Here is a 26509-nt window from a genome sequence, read left to right on the forward strand (position 1 = left end):
GCCTGTAATCTTTAACACTTTCAGAGGCTGAGGTGGGAGGATTGCTTGAGCTAAGGAGTTTATAGATGAGCCTGGGTAACATGGTAAAACCCTGTCTCCACCAAGAAAAAAAAAAAAAAATTATCCGGGTGTGGTGGCATGTCCCTGTGGTCCCAGCTACTCAGGAGGCTGAGGCAGGAGGATTGCTTGAGCCCAGGAGGTCATGGCTGCAGTGAGCTGCGATTGCATGTCAGCCTGAGTGACAGAATTAGACCCTCTCTCTCTCTCTCTCTCAAAAAAAAAAAAAAAAAAAATCAGATTTAGAAAGAGTAATATTAGTAATTTGTATTTTACAGCCTAAGGAAAAGTTAGGGTTTTCTGTTTGTAACTGTAATACATTGAACATGTGATGTTGAAAAAGTCTCTACAAATACCAGTTTCATGCTCAAAGGCTGCCTTCAGCCTGGGCGACATAGTGAGACCTCATCTCTACTAAAAATAAAAAATTAGCTGGGTGTGGTGGTAAGTGCATGTAGTCCCAGCTAGTAGGGAGGATGAGGCAGGAGGATCACTTGAGCCCAGGAGTTTAAAACTGTATGAGCTATCATCACGTCACTGCACTCCAGCCTGGGTGACAAAGCGAGACCCTGCCTCAAAAACAAAAACAAACAAAAGCTGTCTTTAAGTCTTCTCCAAGCCTCACTTGCACTGAACTTGTCCTTCACAAATAGCGCTTCCCTTGGGCCCTGAACACCTGCAGCTTGGTGAAAAGACTGGCACCTTGGTGCTCCCATAGTCCCACATGTGGAAATCAGCTGAATGCAGGTTCCCAGGCCTCACACCAGATACTGAATCTGCTTTCTTCACTATTTCCAAAGAAAGCCCCTGCCCAAGTGGGTCTCAGATGCTATGCATGGGACCTTCTGACTAGCCTGTACTCAGGCAAAGTGCCCACTCCCCAGGCAGTCCAGCCAGGAAAGGTTCAGAGAGGGATTGTCAGCACTAGCTGGGTCATATCTCACTCTGACTGGCCCCCTTTGGGGGAGTAGCTTGATTTTCTGTAAAGAGCCTATGCAGGGAGGGGAGGCAGGGGCCCCCACTGTGAAGGCCCTGGGCCCTTAAGGGTGTGCCCCTTAGCTATTGCTCTGGAACAAACCACCCCAAAGCTTGACACTTTGAACGATAGACATTTATTGTTGCTCATGAATCTACAAGACAGCGGGGCTGGGGGAGGTTCTTGTCCGTCTGCTCTCATTTTGTGCTCTGCTGCTCTAGGATGGCCTCTGAGATAACGGGCTCTCCTCCACATGGTGTCTGATCCCAGCAGGTCACCCTAGTCATGCTCACATGGGACCTGGGCAAGGTTCCCTGGGAACTCAAAGGCCACCTGAGGCCCAGACTCAGAACTGACACATGGTTACTTCTGCTGCACCCTATTAGCCAAAGAAAGTCACTAGGCCGGACCAGATGCAAGGGCTGGGGGAAATAGACTCCGCCTCTTGGTGGGAGGTGTAAAGTCACACGGCAAGGGGCCGGGATACACAGACTTTTTGCCATCTATCACATGATGCCTACTCCCAGGCCACAACTTTATGGAGTGGTCCCAGCCTGCTCCCACCTAGGTTTGTATGAGGAGAGGCCCCAGGTGCTCTCAAGCTAGCTCTAAGCGGCTGCTCAGTCCAGGAGGGGACAGGGGAGGACCTTGTTACCTGCCAACCTAACAGTGTTGCCAATAGCACCCTCAGTTTGTTAGCTGCCACATCTCCCCTCTGCTCCCGAGGCCAACCTCCTAGGTGAAGGGTAATTCCCCGCCTTGCCACAGTGCTTCAGGCACCCGTGCAGACCTTCCCCCACAGCAGGAACTGGCTCAGCACAAGCATGTTCAATTCAGGCCAGTGAGACTGGGGCAACTGTTCTTTGTCCCTCAGGCTGGAACTGCTACCAGACTGGATCGGGCACATCGTGAAGTCTGCCACCTTTGGATTGGCATTATGAGAGCTAATAAATCCCCCTTTGAAATCCCCAGAGCTCAGAGGGGCTCTCTGGGCCAGGCATCATCCATGTATTCCGCCAATATCAAATTAAATGGGTTTGGCTGGGCCAGGCATCATCCATGTATTCCGCCAATATCAAATTAAATGGGTTTGGATCACACAACACAGAATGCGAGCAACGTTTCTTTCTTTTTTTTTGAGATGGCGTTTTGCTCTTGTCACCAGGCTGGAGTGCAGTGGTGCAATCTCAGCGCACTGCAACCTCTGTCTCCTGGGTTCAAGCAATTCGATTCTCTTGCATCAGTTTCCCGAGTAGCCGGGATTACAGGCACCCGCCACTACGCCCAGCTAATTTTTGTATTTTTAGTAGCGACGTGGTTTTGCCATGTTGGCCAGGCTGGTCTTAAACTCCTGACCTCAGGTGATCCATCTGCCTCAGCCTCCCAAAGTGCTGGGATTACAGGTTTGAGCCCCCTTGCCCAGCCAATGTTTATTTCTTTAAATAAAATTTAATCTGCTCCCAGCTGCAATTCTACAGAGAGGTGGACATGCTTCTCCTTACCCACCTGGGTGGTAAAATCCTGGGGTTCTCACAAACTCAGAATATTGGAGTAGGGCTCTGGTCCTTTAGTCTGTTCTTGTCACTGCCAAGATGCCTGCCTTCCTGGGCTGAGTGTACCCTGGGACTCAGCCTCCTCATCTGAGGTGCCATCTCCTCTGCAGGCCCAAGGAGAATATTGGGAGTTGGGGGTGGAAACATATCTCCCCTGGACATCTATCTTAAATCTGTCAGTTACCACTCCCCAGCCCCTTACTGCTCACCACCCCACGGACTTGACCCTCTTCTCTCTTTCCTGGGAAGAAGATGGCTTAATGTAGTTTCTTCTTGAGGCTGACTTTCACCAGCAGGCATTCACTCAGCAAGCCTGTCCTCAGGGTGGAACCCTCTCTAGCCCACGGGGTCCCGGGACACTGCAGAACCAATCCATCTTGGTCCCTGCCCTGGGTGAAGTCCTGTCTCCAGTGGACCTGATCTTGTTGGATCTGGGCTGCTTCTGATGCTACAGAAAGGGGAGGAGGGGGTGCTCCAAAGTCACCCAGGCGCAGCTCTGGGTTCTGGCCCTCTAGGCAGGTCACATCGCCTCTCTGAGCACCTGTGGCCTCATCAGCAGAACAGGGGCAGGCCAGTTCCTAGGTCCCTGGACGGTAGTGAGGCTGGTGGAGGTGCGTGAAGGGCCAGTGCAACGTTGGCGCTCAAGAATCCTGGCCACTTCCTTAGCCAAACGCACACTGACAGTCGCCACTCAGTCTTGGGGGTTCCCTAGGTGAAGCCACCTGGATGCCGGCAAAGGGTGGGGGTTCCAGATTTCCACATCCGAAGGAGTTCTGGGAGTTCCAACAGGTGGGCACCAGGAATGCCTTGTGCTAGGCTGTAGGGAAGTGTAGGACCTGGGCCGGGGTGGCCAGATTTCGCTTATAAAATTGCAGGATGCACAGTTAAGTTGAATTCCTGATAAGGAGAGGATACATTTTTAGCATAAGTTTGCCCCCACGCAGTAACTGGGCGTCCTGCCTTTTTATCTGGTAATCCTTTTCTGGGCAGATGGGGGCTAGGGAGGGAGAGGGGTGCGGGGGCAGGTGCAGCGGGGCCAAGGGGGTCCCGGCCAAGGAAGAGGAGGCGCGCACCGCGGGCCGCACGCTTTATTGGGACAGTGGGGGTGGGGGTGGCCCGCAAGCGGCTGGGGCGCGCTCTGCCCGGCTCAGGCGGCCTCCAGGCGGCGCGCGGGCCCGGGTCCGGAGCCTCCCTGCTGCAGCGCCTGCAACCTGCGCTCGCGGCTCCGCTCCAGCTCCAGCCAGTGCTGCGCCTCTAGCTGCGCCTGCAGGTCGGAGAACGCGTTGGCGCGGGCAGGGACGCCCCCCACCGCCTCCCGCGCCCGCCTCTGAGTAGTTCCTGGCTGCGGCCCGGAGTGGATCTCCCCGCCATCCCCGCCTCCTCGACGCTGGTCCCTGCGCGCCGCGCCCGCCATCCCCACCCGGCCCCGGCTTTCAGTCCCCCGGGCTCCTCCCACCAACCCGGACTCACGCGGGGCTTGGGGCCCGCGGCCCGCGGCGCCGACACGTGCAGCAAGGCCGCCTGCCTGCTGCGCTCGGCCGCCCTCTCCGAGATCCTGCGCCGCAGCTGCTGCACGCGCTCGTCCTGCGAGGGCGCCTCCGGGGCCGCCGCAAGGGCCTTCTCCTCCCACCTGCCAGGCGACGCGGCGGCCTCAGAAACAGGCCGCCGGGAGGCCCAGGCCAGACCCATGATGCCACCTGTGTCCAAGCGACGCGGGGACAAGGAGCTACGCGGCCGGAGAGGTTCACTGGAATAATTTAGGACAGACAGCGAAGCCCAGGGGCCGCGGTGCGCTCCCAGACAGGACCACCGCGCAGGGGCTGGGGGTGGGGGGTCTCCAGCACTTCTACCCTTTTGCTCTTTTTTTCTTTTTAAAAATTTTTGTTGTTGTTGTTTGTTTGTTTGTGGCAGGGTCTCACTGTCGCCCAGGCTGGAGTGCAGTGGCACGATCATGGCTTACTGCAGCCTTGACCTCCCAGGCTCAAGCAATCCTCCCACCTCAGCTTCCCCAAATGCTGGGATTACAGGCGTGAGCCACGGCGCCTGGCAGCTTTTTAAAAACTTAACATTTTTTTTAAAAGGTATTACAAGTGTACTAACTATATGCATAACTGGGGTACAAAGGTGAAAGCCCCCTTTGACCTCACACTCTTTTGTCTCTTGCCTGGAGGTACTCCCTGCTAACGCTGTGGTGCTGGTGTGTGCATCTCCATAGGTATCTGCAGACATAGCCCTTGATCCTTCTGATGGTATATATTGTTCCCTGCTGGCTTTGGTGTCCGGGGACCTCACAACCTTGGGGTATTTGCATGTGCTGTTCCCCCGTCTCCACCACTCTTGTCTGACTGTCCAGGTCGTCCCTGGTGAATTTATGGCCTGGGGCTTGAGTGCATGCCTGAGCCCCCCTCTAACTTTTTTAGCAGGAAGTAGACCTTTGGAGGCACCCTGACACCAACCAGGCTGCATCTGAGCTCTGCCAGGCCGTGGCCAGCAGCTGGAAGTGAGAGCTGTCCAGGTGTTTGCCACCTTGGGGATCTGGTGGGCAGCCAGCCAGCCCTGAACAGCACCAGCAGCGGTTGCCCTGTGCCTCCTCTGAATTGCAGCCAGAAAAGCAGCCCCTGCAAGGACCAATAGTGAAGGGTTCTCTTCCATCAGCAATGATTAGTCCTTCCTTCTGTCTGCCCTGTCATCCACCCCACCCAGTCCCACTCAGAAACTTTCTCTGGAGCCCTGTATGCCAGGCTCCAAACAAGGCTCTGCTACAACAGCTGGGCCTCCCTGGGAACTAGGCCAGGGTCCAGAGGCCAGCCTGACCCCAGAGCCAGGGGACATGCCTGCCCATGTCTGACCTGGTTGCCAGGGGATAGCCACAAGGGGCTAAAAAACATCACCAGACTGTCCCCCCAACAAGTAAAAAGGCATCTGTATGTGTGTGTATGCACATGAGCTATCTGCCACCCTCAACTAGATCCTGGTTTAAAAAGAAAGAAAAAAAAAATCACAGCAGCAGTCTTTAAAAAATGTTAGCCAGGCTGGGCTCACGCCTGTAATCCCAGCACTTTGGGAGGCCAAGGCAGGCGGATCACGAGGTCAGGAGTTTGAGACCATCTTGGCCAACATGGTGAAACTCCATCTCTACTAAAATACAAAAAGCCAGGCATGTTGGCACACTCCTGTAATCCCAGCTACTTGGGAGGCTGAGGCTTGAACCTGGGAGGCAGAGGGTGCAGTGAGCTGAGATTGTGCCACTGCATTCCAGCCTGGTGACAGAGCAAGACTCCATCTCAAACAAAAAACAAAAAAACACAGTTGGCCTACAGCCTTTGGACACCTGGAGAAATGTGAAAAAAAAAAAATGAGATATTTAGATGATGTTGGGAATTTTTTTCAATTTTCTATTGGTGTCAGGGTGCTGTGGTTTTATGTAGGACGATCTTTTTTTTTAGATGTATGCTGAAGTGTTTAAGAGTAAAGTGTCTGATTCCTGCAGCTACTTCCAAATGCTTCTGCAGACATAAATAGCTAGCTGGCTACGTGAAGCACATATGGTGAAAGGTTGGACCCATGAGCTGGGTGCAAAAATGACCGCATCTGGGTCATGGCATCTAAGCCATGGATGCAGAATTTTGCACCATACTCATGTGCCTGGAAGTCACCTAATACAATAATAGGGGCGAGGGGAGTTATGGCAAGGGAACTTCCTGGGCAGGAGGGTGGCGGGTTGTTTCAAGGAGACCCACCCAGGAGGGTACAAGGCAGGCTTACTGCTCCCTGTCCACCCAGAGGCACCCTCCCCAAGCCCAGTACCAACCTCAAGGCTGCGGATCTCCCCATGGCTGCACGGCACAGCGAGATCTGCTCCACCGTGTTCTGCAGTTCCTGGCTCTTGGTGCGCTTGCCCTGAATGATTTGATCCCGCTTTTCTTCTTCCTTGCGCCGCTGATTCTCTTTGAGCAGGGCCAGCCGCTCTCGCAGCTCCACTATGGACATCTCTCCTTCCAGGCCATAGCCAGGGGTCTTTGGGGTGGTAGGGGAGGCCCCAAGCTGGGCCCTGATGCTTCCCACCAGGATCCCTGCCCTGCTCCATGGGCCCACCCCTTGCCCTTCCCTCTGCTTCAACACTGCTTATGAAACATGCCCCGAGCCTCTCCAGCCTGGGCTCTGCTCTGCAACGCTATACCTTGTGTGGGTCTGCACGTCTCAGCTGGACTGAGGCCCCTCCACTGTGGCAAGTCCCAAATGGAGCTCATGACTATCTCCCCAGCCAGGCTTCGGGGCCTGGGGCAGACAGCCGTTTGCACTCTCCATGGCCTTGGGGCTGGGCCAGGCCCTGCAGCTGGCTCCCCGTGCTCCTCTGAGGCCTGGCCCCTCATCATGCCTTCTCGCACGGGCTTCCAGCAGACCCTCAACCTCCTGCTCCATCCAGCCTCCATCCAGCCTTTGAACACCTGCCCTCTCCCTACACTGCCCTTTCCACCCTGGCCTTCCCTCAACAGGCAGCTCCTAAGTGGTCTCCTCCGTGAAGCCCACCTTGGCCACCCCCAGGGGTTACAGAGGACTGGCTCAGTGTCTGCCTCACCTGCAGGATTGTGAACTCTTAGGGCCAGACCCAGGCCCGCGGCACATGGGTGCTGAGTCAAGGAGGGTGGCAGGCCAGGTTTCAGGTGGTGCACGACCCACCTGTGGCGCTGGTGGGAACCCTGGAAACTGCCTCCCATGGCAGTGCCAGCACGGAGGCTCCCTGAGGCATGGGTCTGTCCAGGACTGTGTCCTCACCTGGGTCAGGTCCACGAGCTTGCCCTTGCGCGTGGGCTGCGTCTCCAGTGCGCGCAGCTGGGAGATGAGTTCACAACGGCGCCGCTGCTCCTCCTGGGCCGCCTGCGCCCTGCGCCGCAGCAGCCCCCGACTCTCCTCAATCACCTCCTGAACTTGGGGGCCAAGCCAGGAGCTGAGGTGGCTGGTGGGTATCAGGGCAGGCGCTGGACAGGGAGGCACCTCTCCCGGGGTTCCCCAGCCAGGCCCCTGGCCTCAGTGCGGCCACTTGGGAGTGCCTCCCTCAAGGGGCCCCGTGACCCTTGACAGCTATAGTAGCTCACTCAGGGAAGGGTGGCAGCCCAGCACCTGAGTGGGGAAGAACGGGGCCGGGCCAGTGACACTTGGCTCCTGACTACCTGTCTGCCGTCGGCCCTTCGCGAGCTTCATCTGGGCGGCCTTGACGTTCTTCTGCCCCTCTATCACCTGCTCCACCAGCTGCTTCCTGGACCTGTCCTCCCGGAGCCGTCTCTCTGCATGCTGCAGCATCAGCTTGGCCATCTGCTCAGACAGTGGACCTGCCACGGTGAGTAGGGCTGCACTGGCTTCCCTGCCTGGTCCCGCCCCGGCCCAGGGCACAGCATGAGGTCTGAAGGTAGACCCAGTCCCTGCCTTTGAATCACCCCAGAACCCAGGTCTAAGCCCATTCACTTCTGGCGGTGCTTTGGAGGTTGGGCCTGCTGGGGAACTTCCACCTCACGTCCTCTCCCTTCCTCCCAGCGTGGTCTTGGGGGGTACCTTCCTGCATTTGATGCCACCCAGTTTGTGGTACTTTGTTGTGGTAGCCCTAGAGACCCAGTGCACCCAGTAGCAACGTAAGCTGTTCACAGTGGAGGGAACCAGGGTAGGGAGCCCGGGGTAGGGGGGACGTGGAATACTCTGTACTATCTTTATGGCTTTTCTGTAAATTTAAAAATTGTTCTGAAATAAAAAAAAATAAAAGTTTCTTTACAAATTTGGTAATACGTTGTATGGAAATAGGAGGTGAAAAAAGTGGGCACCAAAAAATACCAAAAGTCCCATCTCAATCAGCCAGACAATGAGCAGAGAGAGAACAGAGGCAGTCCGCACCGGCCCTCCGCCCCCAGCCACAGCGCCAGGGGCCACGGCACGGAGATGGCTGGGCGCCTTAGGCTGGGAGTGCAGAAGAGGGCGGCAGTGCCTCCGGGCTCTTTGGGAATGTGGAATCAGGGAGGCAGCAGCAGTCCACGGAAAAGGCTCCCGCTTGGGAGTAAGACACAGGATGCTAAGGTTCTGCCTCTGCCACCCTGGTAGCTCCCTGGCAGCAGACAAATCTTGGGCCTCTCTGGGTTTCAGTTTCTTTGCTGGGAAATGAAGATGGCCACGCCCACCTCCTTAGGTGCACTGGGTGCTGGGCCAGCACCCAGCAAGGGCTCAGGAAAGAGTTTCCCCATCAGCCACAGCACCAGCCTCAGCACAGAATAGGGAGTCTGCAGAGAGGAATGAGCAGGGGAAGAAGGAAAAGAGACCCATAGGCCGGGAGTGGTGGACAGGGATAGGTGTTTGACAGTCTATGAGTGTGTGGTCACCGGGCCAGGTTCACAGTAAGGCGAGGGTTCCCAGGCAGTAAGCAGCGGTGAGAGCAGCCTCAGAGCCTGAGTCCAAGGTCACCCACCAGGCTGGGTCCACTCAGACATCAACCTTGGACCCATGGTCCTGCCTGCCGTCACTCAGGGGCCAGGGGCAGCCACATGCATCCTTGGGCCTGCTGTGGATGTCCCACCAGGTTTCCCACATATTCCCTCCTCCTTCCTGCCACAGAGCATGGCTTGCACTGGCTGCTTACTAAGCTCGCACCAAGCCGGAGCTTTCAGTTACCTGCACCGGCACCTTCAAAATTAAAATGAAGGGAGAACACATGGAACAGCATTTCTGTGACCAGAATCAAGTGGAAAAAAGATGCAAGTGCTGCTTGATGAAACAATCTGCCTGAAGACTTCAGTAAAATGTATTCACAGGGCCAGCTGCAGCGGCTCACACTTGTAATCTCAGCACATGGGGAGGCTGAGCAGGGAGCATTGCTTGAGCCCGGGAGTTTGAGACCAACATAGTAAGATCCTGTCTCTACAAAAAATACAAAAGTATCCAGGTCTGGTGGCTCATGCCTGTGGTCCCAGCTACTCAGGAGGCTGAAGTGGGAGGATCATTTGAGTCCAGGAGGTTGAAGTTACAGTGAGCCATGATCGTGCCACTGCATTCCAGCCTGGGAGACAGAGCAAGACCCTATCTCAAAAAAAAAAAAAAAAAGGTATTCAAAGAATGATTAGCCATGACAACCAAAACATGAAATGTCATTGCTTACCCAGGAATTTAGTGTTGATACTAGTACAGCTATTCTGGGTTAATGTCACAGTGATAACAGATTAAAAAACAAGTTATTGGCCAGGTGCAGTGGCTCACGCCTGTAATCCCAGCACTTTGGGAGGCCGAGACGGGCAGATCACCTGAGGTCAGGTGTTCAAGACCAGCCTGACCAACACGGAGAAACCCCGTCTCTACTAAAAATACAAAATTAGCTGGGCATGATGGTGCATGCCTGTAATCCCAGCTACCCGGGAGGCCAAGGCAGGAGAAGAGCTTGAACCCGGGAGGCAGAGGTTATGGTGAGCCGAGAGCATGCCATTGCACTCCAGCCTGGGCAACAAGAGTGAAACTCCGTCTCAAAAACAAACAAACAAACAAACATTTTTTTGTAGACACAGGGTCTCACTATGTTGTTCAAGCTGGTCTCGACCTCCTGGGTTCAAGTGATCTAGCCACCTTGGACTCCCAAAGTGCTGTGATTACAGGTGTGAGCCACTGCATCCAGCCGTAATTTAAAAATATATCCTTTTCCAGCCCCATTGCTAGAGTACTTTAAAACTGATCACTGTAGGCCAGACATGGCGGCTTATGACTGTAATTCCAGCACTTTGGGAGGCCGAGGCGTGTGGATCACTTAAGGTCGGGAGTTGGAGACCAGCCTGGCCAACATGGCAAAAACCCCATCTCCAAAAAAAACCAAAAGAAACCCCCCAAAAAACTGGTAACCATTGAAAAAAACAGAAAAGCACCCAGATAGGGAACTCAATACTGGCTTCTATGAGGCACAGAGGTTCCTTGGAGAATAACTGAGTCTGTGTGTCTTAAGCAGAGAACATTCAGGTAGGCCCCAAACATCTCTCCTCTCAATGGAAAAGATGCTTCCAAAGACTCTGGAGCAGTGCCCAAAGGTCAGAGGAGGAGACGAAAGGGTGCCCATGGGTCAGGTTGTGGTACTAGAACCTCAAGCAGAAACAAAAGTTACAGTTCACTAAAACACATTGAGGCTGTAAAAGCAATCAGTCCAATATAAGCTGCATAAGAAAAACTAAAACTCTTTTTACTTCAAATATTTAGTGCCACCTAATCTAGTTAATTTAGTAAGAAAAAATATTAGTCACATGAATGTGTGTAGCTGGACATCCTTAGACCAGGAGAGAAGCCTGATAATCCCTCTGTAACCTGGTGTGAGAAGAGCGGCATTTTCTTTTTTTTGTTTGAGACACAGTCTCACTCTGTCGTCCAGGCTGGAATGCAATGGCATGATCTTCGCTCACGGCAACCTCCACCTCCCGGGTTCAAGCGATTCTCGTGCCTCAGCCTCCTGAGTTGGTGGGATTACTCAGGAGTAATTAGTTGGTGTGCCATGACACCCAGCTAATGTTTGTTTGTTTGTTTTTAGTAGAGATGGGGTTTCACCATGTTGGCCAGGCTGGTCTCGAATGCCTGACCTCAGGTGATCGGCCTGCCTCAGCCTCCCAACGTGCTGGGATTACAGGCGTGAGCCACCGCACCCAGCCAAGAGTGGCATTTTCTAACTCCAAACACAACACAAGAAAAGAATGTTAAATTCGAAAACATAAAAAGAATATTTGCATGGCAAACACACATCATAAGCCTCATATACAAAGTCAAATGACAAACTGGAAAAAAGCAATCTGCAACAATATATTATGAAGATTATTTTTTCTAACATATAAAGAACATTGGGCTGGGCACAGAGGCACATTTCCATAATCCCAGCGTTTTGGGAGACTGAGGCAGGTGAATCACTTGAGCCCGGGAGTTAGAGACCAGCCTGGGCAACATGGTGAAACCACGTCTCTCCTAAAAAGGTGGTGCACGCCTGTAGTTTCAACTACTAGGGAGGCTGAGGTGGGAGGATGGTTTGAGCTTGGGAGGCAGAGGTTGCAATCAGCCGAGATCATCAGCGACAGAGTGAGACCCTGTCTCAAAAAAGAAAAACTGTGGGTGGGCACAGTGACTCATGCCTGTAATCCCAGCACTTTGGGAGGCCAAAGTGGATGGATCACTTGAGGTCAGGAGTTTGAGACCAGCCTGGCCAACATGGTGAAACCTCATCTTTACTAAAAATACAAAAATTATTCAGGCATGGTGGTGTGCACCTGTAGTCTCAGCTATGTAGGAGGCTGAGGCAGGATAACTGCCTGACCCTGGGAGGGAGAGGTTGTACTGAGCTGAGATCAACCCATTGTACTCCAGCCTGGGCAATGGAGTGAGACTCCTTCTCAAAAAAAAAAAAAAAAAAAAAAAAAAAAAACCCAAAGAAAAAACAACAAAGAAAAATTGCTAAGAGAGTAGATTGTAAGTGTTCTTACCATAAATAAGTATATGAGATAATGCATATGCTAATTAGCTTGATTTAGCCATTTCACAATGTATTCGTATTCCAAAAGATCATGTTAGGCCAGATGCGGTGGCTCACGCCTGTAATCCCAGCACTTTGGGAGGCCGAGGTGGATGGATCACGAGGTCAGGAGTTCAAGACCAGCCTGGCCAAGATGGTGAAACCTCATCTCTACTAAAAATACACACACACACACACAAAATATATATAGCTGGGCATGGTGGCACGTGCCTATAATCCCAGCTGTTCAGGAGGCTGAGGAAGAGAATTTCTGAAACCCGGGAGGCAGAGGTTATAGTGAGCCATGATCATGCCACTGCACTCCAGCCTGTGCGACAGAGCGAGACTCTGTCTCAAAACGAAAAAAAACAAAAAACAAAAAAAATTAGCCAGGCATGGTGTGCTCGCCTGTAGTCCCAGCTACTCGGGAGGCTGAGGCAGGAGAATTGCTTGAACCCAGGAGGCAGAGGTTGCAGTGAGCCCAGATCACACCACTGTACTCCAGCCTGGGCGACAGCAAGCTTCCATCTTAAAAAAAAAAAAAAAAAAAAAGGCGTGGTGGCTCATGCCTGTAATCCCAGCACTTTGGGAGGCCAAGGTGGGCAGATCACGAGGTCAGGAGTTTGAGACCATCCTGGCTAACACAGTGCAACCCTGTCTCTACTAAAAATACAAAAAATTAGCCGGGCATGGTGGCAGGCGCCTGTAGTCCCAGCTACTTAGGAGGCTGAGGCAGGAGAATGGCGTGAACCTGGGAGGCGGAGCTTGTAGTGAGCCGAGATGGCACCACTGCACTCCAGCCTGGGCGACAGAGCGAGACTCCTTCTCAAAAAAAAAAAAAAAAGAAAAAAAAAAGAAAATCAATAAATCAATAAATCAATAAATCAGCCAGGTGTGGTGGCTCATGCCTGTAATCCCAGCACTTTGGGAGGCCAAGGCAGGCGGATCACGAGGTTAGGAGATCGAGACCATTCTGGCTAACGTGGTGAAACCCCGTCTCTACTAAAAATACAAAAAATTAGCCGGGCATAGTGGTGGGCACCTGTAGTCCCAGCTACTCAGGAGGCTGAGGCAGGAGAATGGCGTGAACCTGGGAGGCGGAGCTTGCAGTGAAATGAGATTGCGCCACTGCACTCCAGCCTGGGCGACAGAGCAAGACTCTGTCTCAAAAAAAAAAAAAAAAAAAAAATTATATATCATAAATATATTCAATTGCATTTGTCAAGTTAAAGAAATAAAGAACCAAAAAAAAGTCAAGGAAATGACGGTCAAAAGTGCAATAGAAAATAGACAAAAGACACGAATAGACGGTTCACAGAAATAGACACAGAAATCACTTATACATGTGGACATTTGCTCAAATTCACTGATAAATAAATGAGATGCAAATCAGAACTATACCAAGATACTATTTCTCACCCATGAAATTGGCACAAATTCACGAATTCAGCCTGGTACTCTGTGCTGGGGCATGCGGATCAGACCCCTCTCACACTTTGGGGGAGTAAGATGGTAATAAAAGTACCAGGGAGACGATTGGCCACATTCAGTAAAACCACGCATCCCAAACGGCAAGGACTCCCGCATATCCAGTTACTCTTTGGTGTGACATCTGAAAATGTAACTTCCTCTAGAAGTTTATCCTGAAAATCCAGCTCTGCAAAGGTGAAAGCCTTGCACATTATTCTTTGCAGATAAAGCAAAATGTGACCTTTTATGTAACAAAAAAGGGAAGGAAAAAGTACATATATACAAGGGTGTTATTTGCTTTGAAAGACGGGAAAGGTAATCCAGAAATTCATGAAAGGAAGGACCTACAAAGGAAGATGGAAATGGATTGTAAGTTATAGACTTACAAGAGGTGAGACTTCTCTGAGTCTACCTTTTCACATTGTTTGGACTTCATTTTTTGTTTGTTTGTTTGTTTTCTTTTTGAGATAGCTACACTCTGTCGCCCACGATGGAGTGCAGTGACATGATCATGGCTTACTACAACCTTGACCTTCTAGGCTCAAGTGATCCTCCTACCTCAGCCTCCTGAGTAGCTGGGACTATGGGCACACACCACCACACCTGGCTAATTTTTGTATTTTTTATAGAGACGAGATTTTGCTATGTTGCTCAGGCTGATCTTGAACTCCTGGGCTCAAGTGATCTTCTGGCCTTGGCCTCCTAAATGCTGGAACTACAGGTGTGAGCCACCATGCCTGGCCTGACCTTCATATTTCTTTTTTAAAGTAAAAAGGAAAGAAAAGGCAAACCTTAAAATTGAATGCAGACACAGACGAAACTATCAAAAGAAACAATCTGAGTGATCTTTGATCAAGCCCCTGACCACAGGCCTGCAAAGGGATACGTCCCAGGAGAGAGTATACAGGCCGGCCTCCTGTGGCTGAGGCTCCCTGCTGGTCCAGGCCACTGGGAAGCCCACTGGAAGGAGCAGGCACTCTCGGGGAACACAGGCTGAGAGTGCCTATCTAGGCAGTGTGTCCTTCGAGGAGGAAGAGGAGCCAGGACCGACACATCAGTAGCTTCTATGGGGGTGCTGTGGACACTCGGCTCCACTGCCAGTCCCGGCCCTGCAGCTCCCAGTGGGCACACAGCTCAGCTGGCTGCCCCATGCCCAGCTGTCCCGCATGGCACCCACCTGCTCCTTCTGCTGCTCCACTCTCTGCTTGTTCTCCTGCATGAGGCTCTGCCGGGCCAGGACGGCCTCCTCATGGCTAAGCTTCCCTTGCAACCGCCGGCACTCGCTTGCAGCCAGCTGCTCTTCCCGGTCTTTCGCCTGCATCTTCTTCTGCCACTCAAGGAACTCAGAGAAGTCCCCAGCCCCATCCACGAGCTTATCAACCCTGGGCAAAGAGGGACAGAAGCACAGCTTGGGGTTCCTCCCGTGATGGAGGCTACTGGGTGGCCACAGATTTTCCTGGGGGACAGTGGCTATGCAGGCGTGGGCTGCTACTCCTGACACCCAGCTGCGTGGCCTGCCCTTACTCCTACACCCCCGAACCACCATCCACCCATCAGCCCCATCCACCTACCCCTCCCTTCATCCACTTGTTTGTCCAACTGTCTGTCCACCCACCAACCCTGTGTCCATCATCTGTCCATCCATCAACCTTTTGTCCTCCACTGGCCTGGCCACCCTTGCCCCTGTGCACCATCTGTGGGTCCACTCTACCATCTGGTCAGGCACCCATGCTCCCCCCACAGCCTGACTCGCAGACAAGGAAAGACATGACCACATTGCGTGGGGTAAGCACAGGGCTTTGCAGCCCTGGTGGTCTAGGAGATGGGGGCATCGGGAAGGGGTCCAGAGAGGAGGTAACCCCAAGGGAGGTTTGGGGTGGGTCAGGCCTTTGCTAAGTTCCTCCACCCCCATTCATGCCCCTCCATGAGCCGGGATGATCTTTTTTTTTTTTTTTTTTTTTTTTTGAGATGGAGTCTTTGCTCTGTCGCCCAGGCTGGAGTGCAGTGGCACGAACTCGGCTCACTGCAAGCTCCGCCTCCCGGGTTTACGCCATTCTCCTGCCTCAGCCTCCCGAGTAGCTGGGACTACAGGCGCCCGCCACCTCGCCCGGCTAGTTTTTTGTATTTTTTTTTTAGTAGAGACGGGGTTTCACCGGGTTAGCCAGGATGGTCTCGATCTCCTGACCTCGTGATCCGCCCGTCTCGGCCTCCCAAAGTGCTGGGATTACAGGCTTGAGCCACCGCGCCCAGCGAGCCGGGATGATCTTTGTAAGGTGCACCTGTGACCCTGACACAGTCCTGCTTGTCGCCTCTGCCGCTGCAGGACCACAGCCTGTTGTGACCTGAGCCCTCTCCACAGAGCTGCCCAGCCCCCAGGCCCCTCCTCTGGGCCTTTGCTCCCAAGGGTAATGCTGTGGAAGGCAGGTGGGGGGCCTGCCACCCTTCACCTCTGCAGCTCTTGCTCCACCTGCCGCTGGTACAAGGCCCCTTCTCGCAGGATGGCTGTGGTGTTCAGCTTGACTGGGACGTTGTCGGGCTGTGGAGTGGGGACTGGCTGTGGTGGGGACTTGAGGGGACCCTTGGGAGCAACAAGTGACCCTCCTGCCCTCATGCCCTTCACACCTACCCCCTGCCCAGGTGCCCTTTATACCTACCCCCTGCCCTCGTGCCCTTCACGCCTACCCCCTGCCCGGGTGCCCTTCACACCTACTCCCTGCCCGGGTGCTTCCCTCTCCCCCAGAGTGGGGCCGTCCTTGGGACTCTGGGTCCCCCAGCTCAGGTCATCTGAGCCTCTAGGGACAGAAAAGGTCTGGAGGGGTGGGTGCCCAGGGACAGCAGCCTGACCATCCAGGAGAATCCCTCACCCTATAGAAGGTCAGCTTCGGAGTCTTTCGGATTCGGGGTGGAAATTGAAGCTGCAGCTGCTGCTTGGAGCCCTGTAGGAGTCAGGGCAGAGCTGGCCGCCTGGCACCTGTGCCTGCTGGGTGCCCCCAAACACACACCAGGTGGATGCTGGCCCAGCACCCTGGGGAGGCCTGGCTCACTCCTCTTCATCCTCCCCACAGCTGCCTGTGCCTACCACCACCCCAGGTCAGCATCTCTGTCTTCCAATGCCCCCCAAACCTTGCTGGGGTTCCACCCAGGTTGGAACAAGGAGGGTGCAGGGCCTGTGGGCCTGGGAACAGTGGTTTCTAGTCAGGACAACTTGGCCTCAGAGCTCAGTGACTCTCTTCTCAGCCACCCCCAGAGCTGGGGTCTGGCTGGCCCCCATGGCCTCTCCCCAAGCTTGTCTGCTCCTGGCCCAGCCTCCAGCTGCTTTGCCAACACACCCGAGGTGGGCACCGCAAGTTGCAGTGAGTGGAGTGGCTGCAAAGGCCACCCCTCTGAGCACTCAGCCAAGTTGGCCCCGTGGCATGCACCATGCGGGCTGCCCACCCCGGGTCTGCCCTCACGGTGAGACCCCTGCCACCCAGTGGGGCCGTGCTCCTGAGTGAACCCCGCCAGGCACAGTCTCTCCTGTCCTTGCCGCTTTGCTTTTTCTTTATTGGCAAACATACCTGGGTTTGTTTTTTCCTTACAGAGGCATGAAATGCTCGTCACAGAACATCTGGAGACACCCAGAGGCAGCACCTGCAGGTGCTTTCCCGTGAGCTTCCTCCCAGGGGATGTGGATGCGCATCTACACCCGCCTGCTTAGGGGCCACACCGCAGTGGGCTCAAGGCGCACTTTCCCAGTGTTACTGAGAGTCCGCCCCCCCCCGGCCCTCAGTGGTAAAAGGCTACATAAGTGGTCACTGCGATAATGTTGGGAGGAACTTTCTGATGGCTTGAGAAGATGCCACCTTGATGATGAGTCTTGAGAGAGCTGGACGGTACCTGCACTGGCTTCCCGCAGGACCTGGGCATGGCGCAGCGCAGTTCCTCAATGTTTGCCCTCAGCAGCAGCTCCTGCCACAGTGACATGGCGGCTCCAGTTCCACCAGCCTCTGCCCAGTGTCCTCCAGGCCATGGGAGGACGAGCTTCCACCCAGTCTCTCCCCTCTTGCCTCCTCCTCCCTCTACCCACCCCACCTTCCCTTCATACATCCCCCACATGGGGTCTCTAGGAAGGCAGGGGTCGCACACAGCTCACCTCGGCCTTTCGGCGGTTGTGCCTCTTGACAATCTCCAGCTGCTCCTGCTCCTTGGGTGGCTGGTAGGTGCTCTGGGGGACCTGTTGAAGTGGTGGGAGGAAGAGCCTGTGGTCAGCAGCTACGAGTGGGAGGGGCCCAGAAATGCCAGGGCCGACAGCTTGGTGGATGTAGGTGAAGGGGAGGGTGGTGGCGGCCTGCACTGGAGGAGAAGCAGGGCTGGAGCTAACACTGCTAGGTGCTGGTGGGTCAGTGTTGGAAGTAAAGGGAAGGAGGTCAGGCTGGTCATTGGCGTGGGGTCTGGAGCTTGGCCGGGGATGGGGTGGGTGGGGTAAGATGTGAGCCAGCAGTACCAAGGGCGCACCATCGGCCAGCATGGGATGGCCAGGGTGGGTAGGAGCAAGAGGGGGAGGCAGCCAGCTCCCTTGACACTGGGAGACAGGCAGAAGATGGCTGCCTGGGCAGGAGAGGCTGGGAGAATATCACAGACCCCTGCAAAGTAAGCTGTGGGGAGGGGACACTGCAGAGGCCAGGGCGGCTGGACCACATCCCCGAGTCCAGTCACAGAAGGCTCCGATAACATGGCCGGAGCTGTGTCCATGGAGGAGCACGAGGAGGCCGGCCCAGCGCCAGACTGCTGTATCTACCCTGCTAACTCCATGCCTTCTCCCCTGCACATCTAACAGTCATGGAAAATCAACTCGTCCAAACCTGAAACCCTCATCTTCCTCCAACCAGCCCTCCCTCAGCCTCACTGACCACAACTGCTGTCCAATCCTCACTCATGCCTCAGAGTCCTCCTTGTCACCTGTCTCTCACACCCACATTCATCTCCTGCCCACCTGCTTCAAGACATCTCCACAAACTGCCTCTCACCACCCTCCTTGGCCACGGCAGCTGGAGGGATCCTATGTTGGCGCCAGCCTGCCCCAATGCGTCCTGTCTTTGGTCCCTCCAGTGCGTGTGTGACCAGACTGGTACCCCACCTTCCCTCTTCCCTGCCTCACTCCACTCCAGCCCCTCCTGGCTGCCCTTAAACACTTGAGGGAGGGTAGGCACTGCCGCGGGGCCTTTGTCTGCACCTTGCTCCTGCCCGGGATGCTCTTCCCTGAAACACCCCATGGTTGACTTGCTCACTTCTGGATTTTTACTCCATGGCATTTCTCAGGAGGCCTTTCCAGGCCACACAATCCAGAATCACAACCGCTCAACACTTCTTATCTCCTTTGTCTGCATCCTTTTGTCTCCTCAGCATTTATCACCAGTTAATACAACATATGTTTTACTTATCCTGATTTTGTCTGCGTCCCCCACTGAAGTGCATGCTTCGTGAGGTCACAGTGCCTGGCATACACTTGGCACTCTGTAACTATCTGTTGGATGAATGAATAAGTGAATTCCAGTGGGCCCTCAACCCTGAAGAGGAAGGATGTCTTAGGCATGGGACAGGGTAGGGAGGGTAGAGGATAGTTTCAGCACAGCCACTCTGTGGATGCAGAGAAGGTACATGTCCACCAACATCTCACAGATTGTACTGAGAAGCACACAGCTATAGAGCATGGGAGGGCATGGTGAGGGCCCAGGCAGGGGCTGTGCCTAGCAGGCAGGCAGACAGAGAGAGAGAGAGAGAGAGAGAGAGAGAGAGAGAGAGAGAGAGAGAGAGAAGCTGGCAGCATGACCTGAGACAAACACACTGAGCCCTGAGGAGATGGGGTCAGAAATGCTGAAGATTATACAGATGGGGCAACTGCGGGATTGCTCAGCAACAAGGTCTCTGATCATCCATCCTTCATCCACCTCCATCTAATGATTCATCCATCTGATCATCCACCCACCCACTCACTCACCCACCCATCCATCCATCTGTCTATCCATCTATCCATCCCTCTATCCATCCATCCATCCATCTATCCATCCATCTATTCATCCACTCATCCATCCATCTACTTATCCTTCATGAAGCCAACAATCCATCCATCCATCCACCCACCCATCCATTCATTCACCCACTCATTCATCTACTCACCCATGTGATCATCCATCTATCTATCCATAATCTAATCATCCATCCATCCATCCATCCATCTACCCACCCATCCATTAATTCACCTACCCACCCATCTGCTCATCCATCTAATCACCCATTCATTCATTTGATCATTTATCCATCCATCTGGTCATCCATTCACTCACCTACCCACCCATCCAACCATTTAATTATCCATCCAGTCATCCAATCCATCCATCCATCCATCTACCCACCTATCCATTCATTCACCCACTCATTCATCTACTCACCCATGTGTTCATCCATTCATCCACCCATAAACTCATCTAATTATCCATCCACCCATCTGTCCATCCGTCTGTCCATCTATCCATTCATCCATCTATCTACCCACCCATCCATTCATTCACTTACCCATTTATCTACTCATCCATTCATCCATTTGATCATCTATCCATCCACCTGATCACCCATTCACTGACCTACCCACCCACCCAACCATTTGATCATCTACACAATCATCCATCCAATCGTCCAATTATCCATCCATCCACCCATCCACTTATCCTTCCATGCATGCATTTATCCATACATTCATTCACTTATCCTTCCATGTGTCCATCCATCCATCCATCCATCCATCCATCCATCCATCCATCCAGTCATCCATCTATCCATCCACTTATCCTTCCATTCATCCATCCATCTACCAACTCATTCATTCATTCACTCACCCATCCATCTACTCACCCATCTGTTTATCCATCTACCCATCTGACCATCTATCATCCATCCATCCATCTGATCTCCATCCATCCACCCACCCATCCTTCCATCTGACTATCCATCTATCCATCAACTTATCCTTCCATGCATCCAACCATCCATCCATCCACCCACCCATCCATCTACTCATTTATCCATCTACCTGGTGATCTCTTCATCCATCCATCTGACATCCATCCACCCACTCACCCATGTACCCGTCCATCCATTTGATCATTCATCCACCCATCCATTCTTCCATCCAATCATCCATCCATCTATTCACCCATCCAATCATCCATCCATCCACCCATCCACCTACCATCCATCTGATAGTCCATCCATTCATCCATCCATCCATCCACCCATCCATCCAACAGATATTTACTGAGGTTCTGCTTTGAGCCATGACTAGGCTAGGCATTGAGAATATGGGAGAAATAATGGCCAGGGGCGGTGGCTTACACCTGTAATCCCAGCACTTTGGGAGGCCAAGGTGGGTGAATCACCTGAGGTCAGTTAGAGACCAGCCTGGCCAACGTGACAAAACCCTACTTCTACTAAAAATATAAAAATGAGTCGGGCATGGTGGCCGGTACCTGTAATCCCAGCTACTCCGGAGGCTGAGGCAGGAGAATCACTTAAACCCAGAAGGCAGAGGTTGCAGTGAGCCAAGATCGCGCCACTGCACTCCAGCCTGGGTGACAGAGCAAGACTCTCTCTCTAATAATAATAATAATAATAATAATAATAATAATAATAATAAAATAAAAAGAATATGGGACAAATAAGATGGATGATGTCTGCTGGAGGAGGCAGACAATAGGCAGGTCCACAAATTACTAAACAACTCTAAACTCCAATTCTGTGAAGAAAAGGAGCCAGGATCAGTGAGAAGGAAACTAAGTGAAGGACCTGACATGTTTGAGGCATTCATGAAAAGCCTCTCTGGGAAGAGGGATTTTAATGAGACCTGAAGGATAGCGGAAGTGGGGCAGGACTCTGGGGCCTCCCAGCACCATCCCCTTCCCCTCACATACATCCCTTAGTCCTGTTGCAGAACCTGTTGGTTCTGGGAAGCTCAGTCCATTGCTTGGGGTAGAGCCCGTGACCAGTCAAGACATTATATTCCTGATCACAGTGATCAATTCAAGGCAGGCATGAGACCTAAGCTGGTCCAGTCAGACTTTTCCAAAGAATTCTTGGCCCCAGGTGTCCTCTCACGCCCTGGATGGTATAGGTGGTGGCAAATGAGGATATTTTGCTATAATCAGGGAAGTTAGCCCGAAGATGAATTAGACTTACAGAGGAGACTAGGACAGAGAGGCACAGAGAAGCAGAGCTGGAACCCTGGTCACGTATGCCTGAAGCCTATCCTACTTCACTCAGTAGAGCCCGTGCTCTATTGTCTAAGCCAGTTTGAGCTGCATTTTTCTGTTATTTGCAATACAAAGCATCCTGACTGATAAGTCAGCAGTGGGGAGAGAAAAAGAGAGGAAGAGTCTCTAGGCCTGCCCAAAGAGTATGCTGTTATCTACGTGTCATACTTAATGGGGAGGGGGTGTTGCAATACGCCAGAGTTAAAAGTGGGCTCTAAGCTCCAACTCCAGACAGGTCGGAGCCCCATGGCCTGACAGCTCCACTCAACACCTACTTAGAGGACCACAGTGTGTGGAGTGTCGGGGTCAGCTGGGCTTCCCTCTCTGTGGGGAGTGGGAGTGGGCGTGGGGGTGGGGTGGGGTCATTTAGTGTTCCTGGTCTAGTCCAGTGCACCCTCAGCCCTGCGGGGAGCCCAGTCTCCCACAGGCCCACACAGTCTACTCTCCCAGCCTGGCCACCCTGATGCCTGCAAGCCGGTGCCCGCTGAGAATGCCCACACTCACTGGTCTCGGCTTGGCCACGACCGGGACTGGCTCAGGCGCTGGAATGGTGCGAGGCCTGGGGGCAGTCAGGTTGAATTCCTTGTGCTCTGTGACCTTGGCCTTGGTCTTTAAAGGAGAGGACTGACTGGCAGACATGCCCTCCAGGTGGTTGATCAGCTCCTGGACCTTTGGCTGCCATCTTGAAGGCAAAAGTGGAAACGCCTCTTATGGTCACTCCGTAAGCTATTCAATAAGGCGATGGCCTTTAGGATCCAAAAGGCTCCCCAGGTGATTGGATCCACCTTGGGGTAGAGGTGATAGTGGGGTGGATGGCCTCACTTCACGAAGTGCCTTCTACTTTTAGGCACACACACTGTCAACCACACCCCTGAAACATATACAGATGCAGTCCCCTTGTACAGATACAGGAAACAGGCCCAGAGGCATTGGGCCATGCTGGTGAGTGGGGAGCTGAGAGGACAGGCACAGCCCTGCTGCAGGAATCCAGGGGCTCTGAGGACAAGCAGTCGCCAGGACTCAGGAAGCCAATCTGGGCCGGAGCAGATGGAAGCCAGCAGTGGAGAAAGGAGCTGATTGGAAAGGAACATTCTGGAACTACACTGTTGGTGACTCCTGGAAGTGGAGCTGTGGAGTCAGGCGGGGCAGGAGCCCAGTTGTACTTGGTACAGCCTCTGGGTGGGGGTGCTCCAGAGCAGGGGTTTGGGAAGGGCCTTGCCAGTCTGCCCAAGTCTGGGGCTCCCCCTTCCATGTCCCACACCCTGCATGGGCACAGCCCGCCATCACCAGCCTATCAAGTGTCCTCTCATGTGGGCTCCCAGGCGGCAGAGGGCATGGCTTGAAATAGCTCCTGCCTCACCTTAAGAGCCATGGTCCAGGGCCTATAGGGTCTTGGGGGTCTCTCCAGGGCCAGGCCCCAGTGCTCCCAGCTTGAGGCAGGTTGGGGAGAGGGGCAGGAGGTTTGTGATGGGCTGGTCCTAGAGCAGGCAGAGGAAGCCGACTAGCGGTGGTGGCGCAGGAAGAGGAGCTCATGGGAACTGAGCTGAGCAGCTTCCCAGAGACAACCCTGCAGGCCCAGGCCATGGGGGCCCCTGAGTAGGCAGTGAGTCCAGCCTGGGGCACAAGGTAGGGGCACCAGCAGGGCTGCTCCTACTCCTTCCTTTGGAGGTTTATCTTGATTGCCAGGAGTGGGCTGGCTGGGACTGGGGATTTCCCCTTGGTAAAAGAACATCTCCAGGGCCTCCTCTCCCCATAGGAAAGGCTTCCATCTCCCCGGGCCTCCAGGTCTTCTGCACCCAGCTGGCACCTAAGTGGTCTGCTTGTGCCAGAACAGTCTGTCTGTCTGTCCTTAGGAAGACAAAGTGGCTCCCCTCAGTCCTATCAGAAAGGAAAAAACCGGGGGGCCCTCAGCTGCACCCAGGCCCCAGTGGGCCTCTCCATGGAGCACAAGGCAGGGCCCTAGTGACTGTGCTGACCCCTCTGTGTGGGGGTTCTGGCCTGCCCCGGAGTTTGCCCCAGGCCTGCTGGGGAGGCAGGAGAAGGCGGCAAGGGCAGCATGAGGGCAGCAGGCCTGGACATGGCCCTGGGGACCCCAAGAGAGATCTGGACCCCAGAATCCACCAGGAACTGATCTGTGGCTTCCTCAGCTCCCTCCACCCCACCCCTACTCTGCACTCTTGGGATCTGCAGAGAGGCCAAGGGCCCTGCAGGGTCCCCACAGGACTAGAGCCACCAACGCAGCCCCAGCCAGCACGTAGGCCCCAGCGCAGAAGGGTCAGCTCTGCCCCATTCACTCAGCCAGTCCTGAAATGGCCTTCAGCCACCCACCACGTGTCAGCTGCCTGGCATGGGGGGAACCCAGGCTGGCGCTTGGGCAGCTGGACCATGTCCGTTCCTCCCCCCGGAAGCTGTGGGGCCAGCCCGGGACTTGGGGCATCTCCGAAGCTCTCATCCCAACACGGAGTGATTACTGACACTCATAGAGCTTCTGGGAGCAGGAAGGGGAATGTGGAGCTCCTGTGCCCGTGGAGGCACCTGGAGTGGGGTACAGATGCCATTCAGGGCCCCCAGAGCACCCCTTCCAGCCCACCTCATCAGGGGGTCGAGCCAGTTCTCCTTCACGTGGGCCGGCTCGTAGATGAGGCTCCACTCGTCCTCGATCCACGAGCACAGGTGCAGGGGGTTGAAGAAGAACCTAAGGAACTGGGGTGGAGCAGGGCTGTCACGGGCCTGGAGCTGTGGGCCCAACCCCTCACTGGGCAAAACCCCCAGCACCCCCAATGAGCTCCCTGCCCCCAAGGCCCCCAGCACCCCCAGTGAGCTCCCTGCCCCCAAGGCCCCCAGCACCCCCAGTGAGTTCCCTGTCCCCAAGGCCTCCAGCACCCCCAGTAAGCTCCCTGCCCCCAAGGCCACCAGCACCCCCAGTGGCTCCCTGCCCCCAAGGCCATCGTGCAGGGTGTGCTTCTGGGACTGTCACTACGGAACTCTCCTGGTGCTCTGATGTGCAGTGCTGGTGCTGGTGCTGGAGGCCTGGACCTTGGCTCCCCTTCCAGCTGGGAGGAACACAGCCCCCGGGGCCCCTGGGTGGGCTGCCATGGGGAAAGGGGTGCCTGAGAAGCTGGCAGCACATCCTCAGCTTGGAGGGCCTTGTCCAGTCAGCTTCCCGAAAGCCAGCTGGATGGGGAGCTAAGAGTCTGGGGCTCCATGGTGATGGCCCCAGACTCAGCACTGGTCCCTGTCCCCACCCAATCCCTCCATCTCCAAACCCCATCCCCACACTCAGTGTCTCAGCTGGGCTGCTGCCACCAGGACCAGCCCTGCATTGAGGCCTCCATCCTCACTGGGGTGTGGTGGGGCAGCCGTACCCAGAACCTGCTGGAGTTGGGGTGGGGCTTTGTGGTGGGTCTGAATCTCCCTCTGCCAGTTGGCGGATTCTCTGGAGCCAGCGGGGCCATCAGCCCCCCACAGGTGTCTCAGGGCTACTCCCTGCAGAGTGAGGAATGCTACCTCCTGGGAGCCACACCGTGTCACTGCTCACCACTGCTGACCATGGTGGTGACAGCACCCAAGGTGTGGCCCAGGGGCTTCCCTGGAGAGCCCACAGGGTGGCATCCCAGTAGCTTGCTCTCCTTCTTCAAGGCCCAGGCTGGCCTCTTCCTGGAGCCCCAAGGTAGGAAGAAGGATCCCAATGGGATGGGCATGGCCCAGCGGGGCATGGGGTGTGGGATGGAGGAGGTAGTCCCTCAGGCAGTTCCCTTGGGGGTTTATGTGGGCTGTTCCCATGGACCTGCCTCCAGAGGCTCTCTCAGCTGGTAAGTACTCAGGCACCAGTGTTGGGGGCACCACCCTGGGCCCAAGGGTGCTGTGCGGCCAGTGCCCCAAATTCCTAGGGAGTCTCTGCAGCAGCCCCTGAGCACTCTGTCCTGGGCTGGTGCTTTGGGGGCTCTGCAGGCTAAGATTGATCCAGGGTCACTTCCACCACTGTGGGACCCAGGGCAAGATAAAACATGGATCTTTGTTCAGTAATTTTTTTTTTTTTTTAAGACGGGGTCTCGCTCTGTCACCCAGGCTGGAGTGCAACAGTGCAATCTCAGCTCATTGCAACCTCTGCCTCCCAGGTTCAAGTGATTCTCCTGCCTTAGCCTCCTGAGTAGCTGGGATTATAGGCATGTGCCACCACGACCGGCTAATTTTTTTCTATTTTTAATAGAGACGGGGTTTCACCATGTTGGTCAGGCTGCTCTCGAACTCCTGACCTCAAGTGATCTACCCACTTCAGCCTCCCAAAGTGCTGGGATTACCGCGCCCGGCCTCAATAATAATAATTATTATTATTATCATTTAGGAGGAGGTCTTGCTCTGTCACCCAGGCTGGAGTGCAGTGGCACAATCACGGCTCATTGCAGCCTCAAACTCCTGGGCTCAAGTGATCCTCCTGTTTCAACCTCTTGAGTGGCTGAAATTACAGGTGAGCATCACCATGCCAGGCTAATTTTAAAAAAAATTTGGCTGGACACGGAGGCTCACACCTGTAATCCCAGCACTTTGGGAGGCCAAGACGGGTGGATCACGAGGTCAGGAGATCAAGACCATCCTGGCTAACATGGTGAAACCCCGTCTCTACTAAAAATACAAAAAAAATTAGCCAGGTGTGGTGGCGGGCGCTGTA

General features: G+C 54.3%; 1 protein-coding gene across 1 annotated transcript in view; it reads right to left on the reverse strand.

The window, feature by feature from the left end:
* Positions 1–1551: 1551 nt before the first annotated feature.
* CFAP99 (cilia and flagella associated protein 99) overlaps positions 1552–26509 on the reverse strand; it is a 45780-nt gene continuing 20822 nt past the window's right edge. The window contains exons 6-17 of the mRNA XM_037983194.2: positions 24431–24543; positions 22345–22522; positions 17691–17771; positions 17435–17506; positions 16423–16494; positions 16006–16094; positions 14736–14940; positions 7758–7899; positions 7363–7514; positions 6398–6603; positions 4057–4216; positions 1552–3850 (exon numbers count right to left, since the gene is read on the reverse strand). Of these exons, the coding sequence (XP_037839122.1) occupies positions 3734–3850; positions 4057–4216; positions 6398–6603; positions 7363–7514; positions 7758–7899; positions 14736–14940; positions 16006–16094; positions 16423–16494; positions 17435–17506; positions 17691–17771; positions 22345–22522; positions 24431–24543 (1587 nt within the window). The 3' untranslated portion in view covers positions 1552–3733. The remainder of the gene's footprint in view (positions 3851–4056; positions 4217–6397; positions 6604–7362; positions 7515–7757; positions 7900–14735; positions 14941–16005; positions 16095–16422; positions 16495–17434; positions 17507–17690; positions 17772–22344; positions 22523–24430; positions 24544–26509) is intronic.

The sequence above is a fragment of the Chlorocebus sabaeus genome, chromosome 27, assembly GCF_047675955.1.
Source record: "Chlorocebus sabaeus isolate Y175 chromosome 27, mChlSab1.0.hap1, whole genome shotgun sequence".
Taxonomy (NCBI): domain Eukaryota; kingdom Metazoa; phylum Chordata; class Mammalia; order Primates; family Cercopithecidae; genus Chlorocebus; species Chlorocebus sabaeus.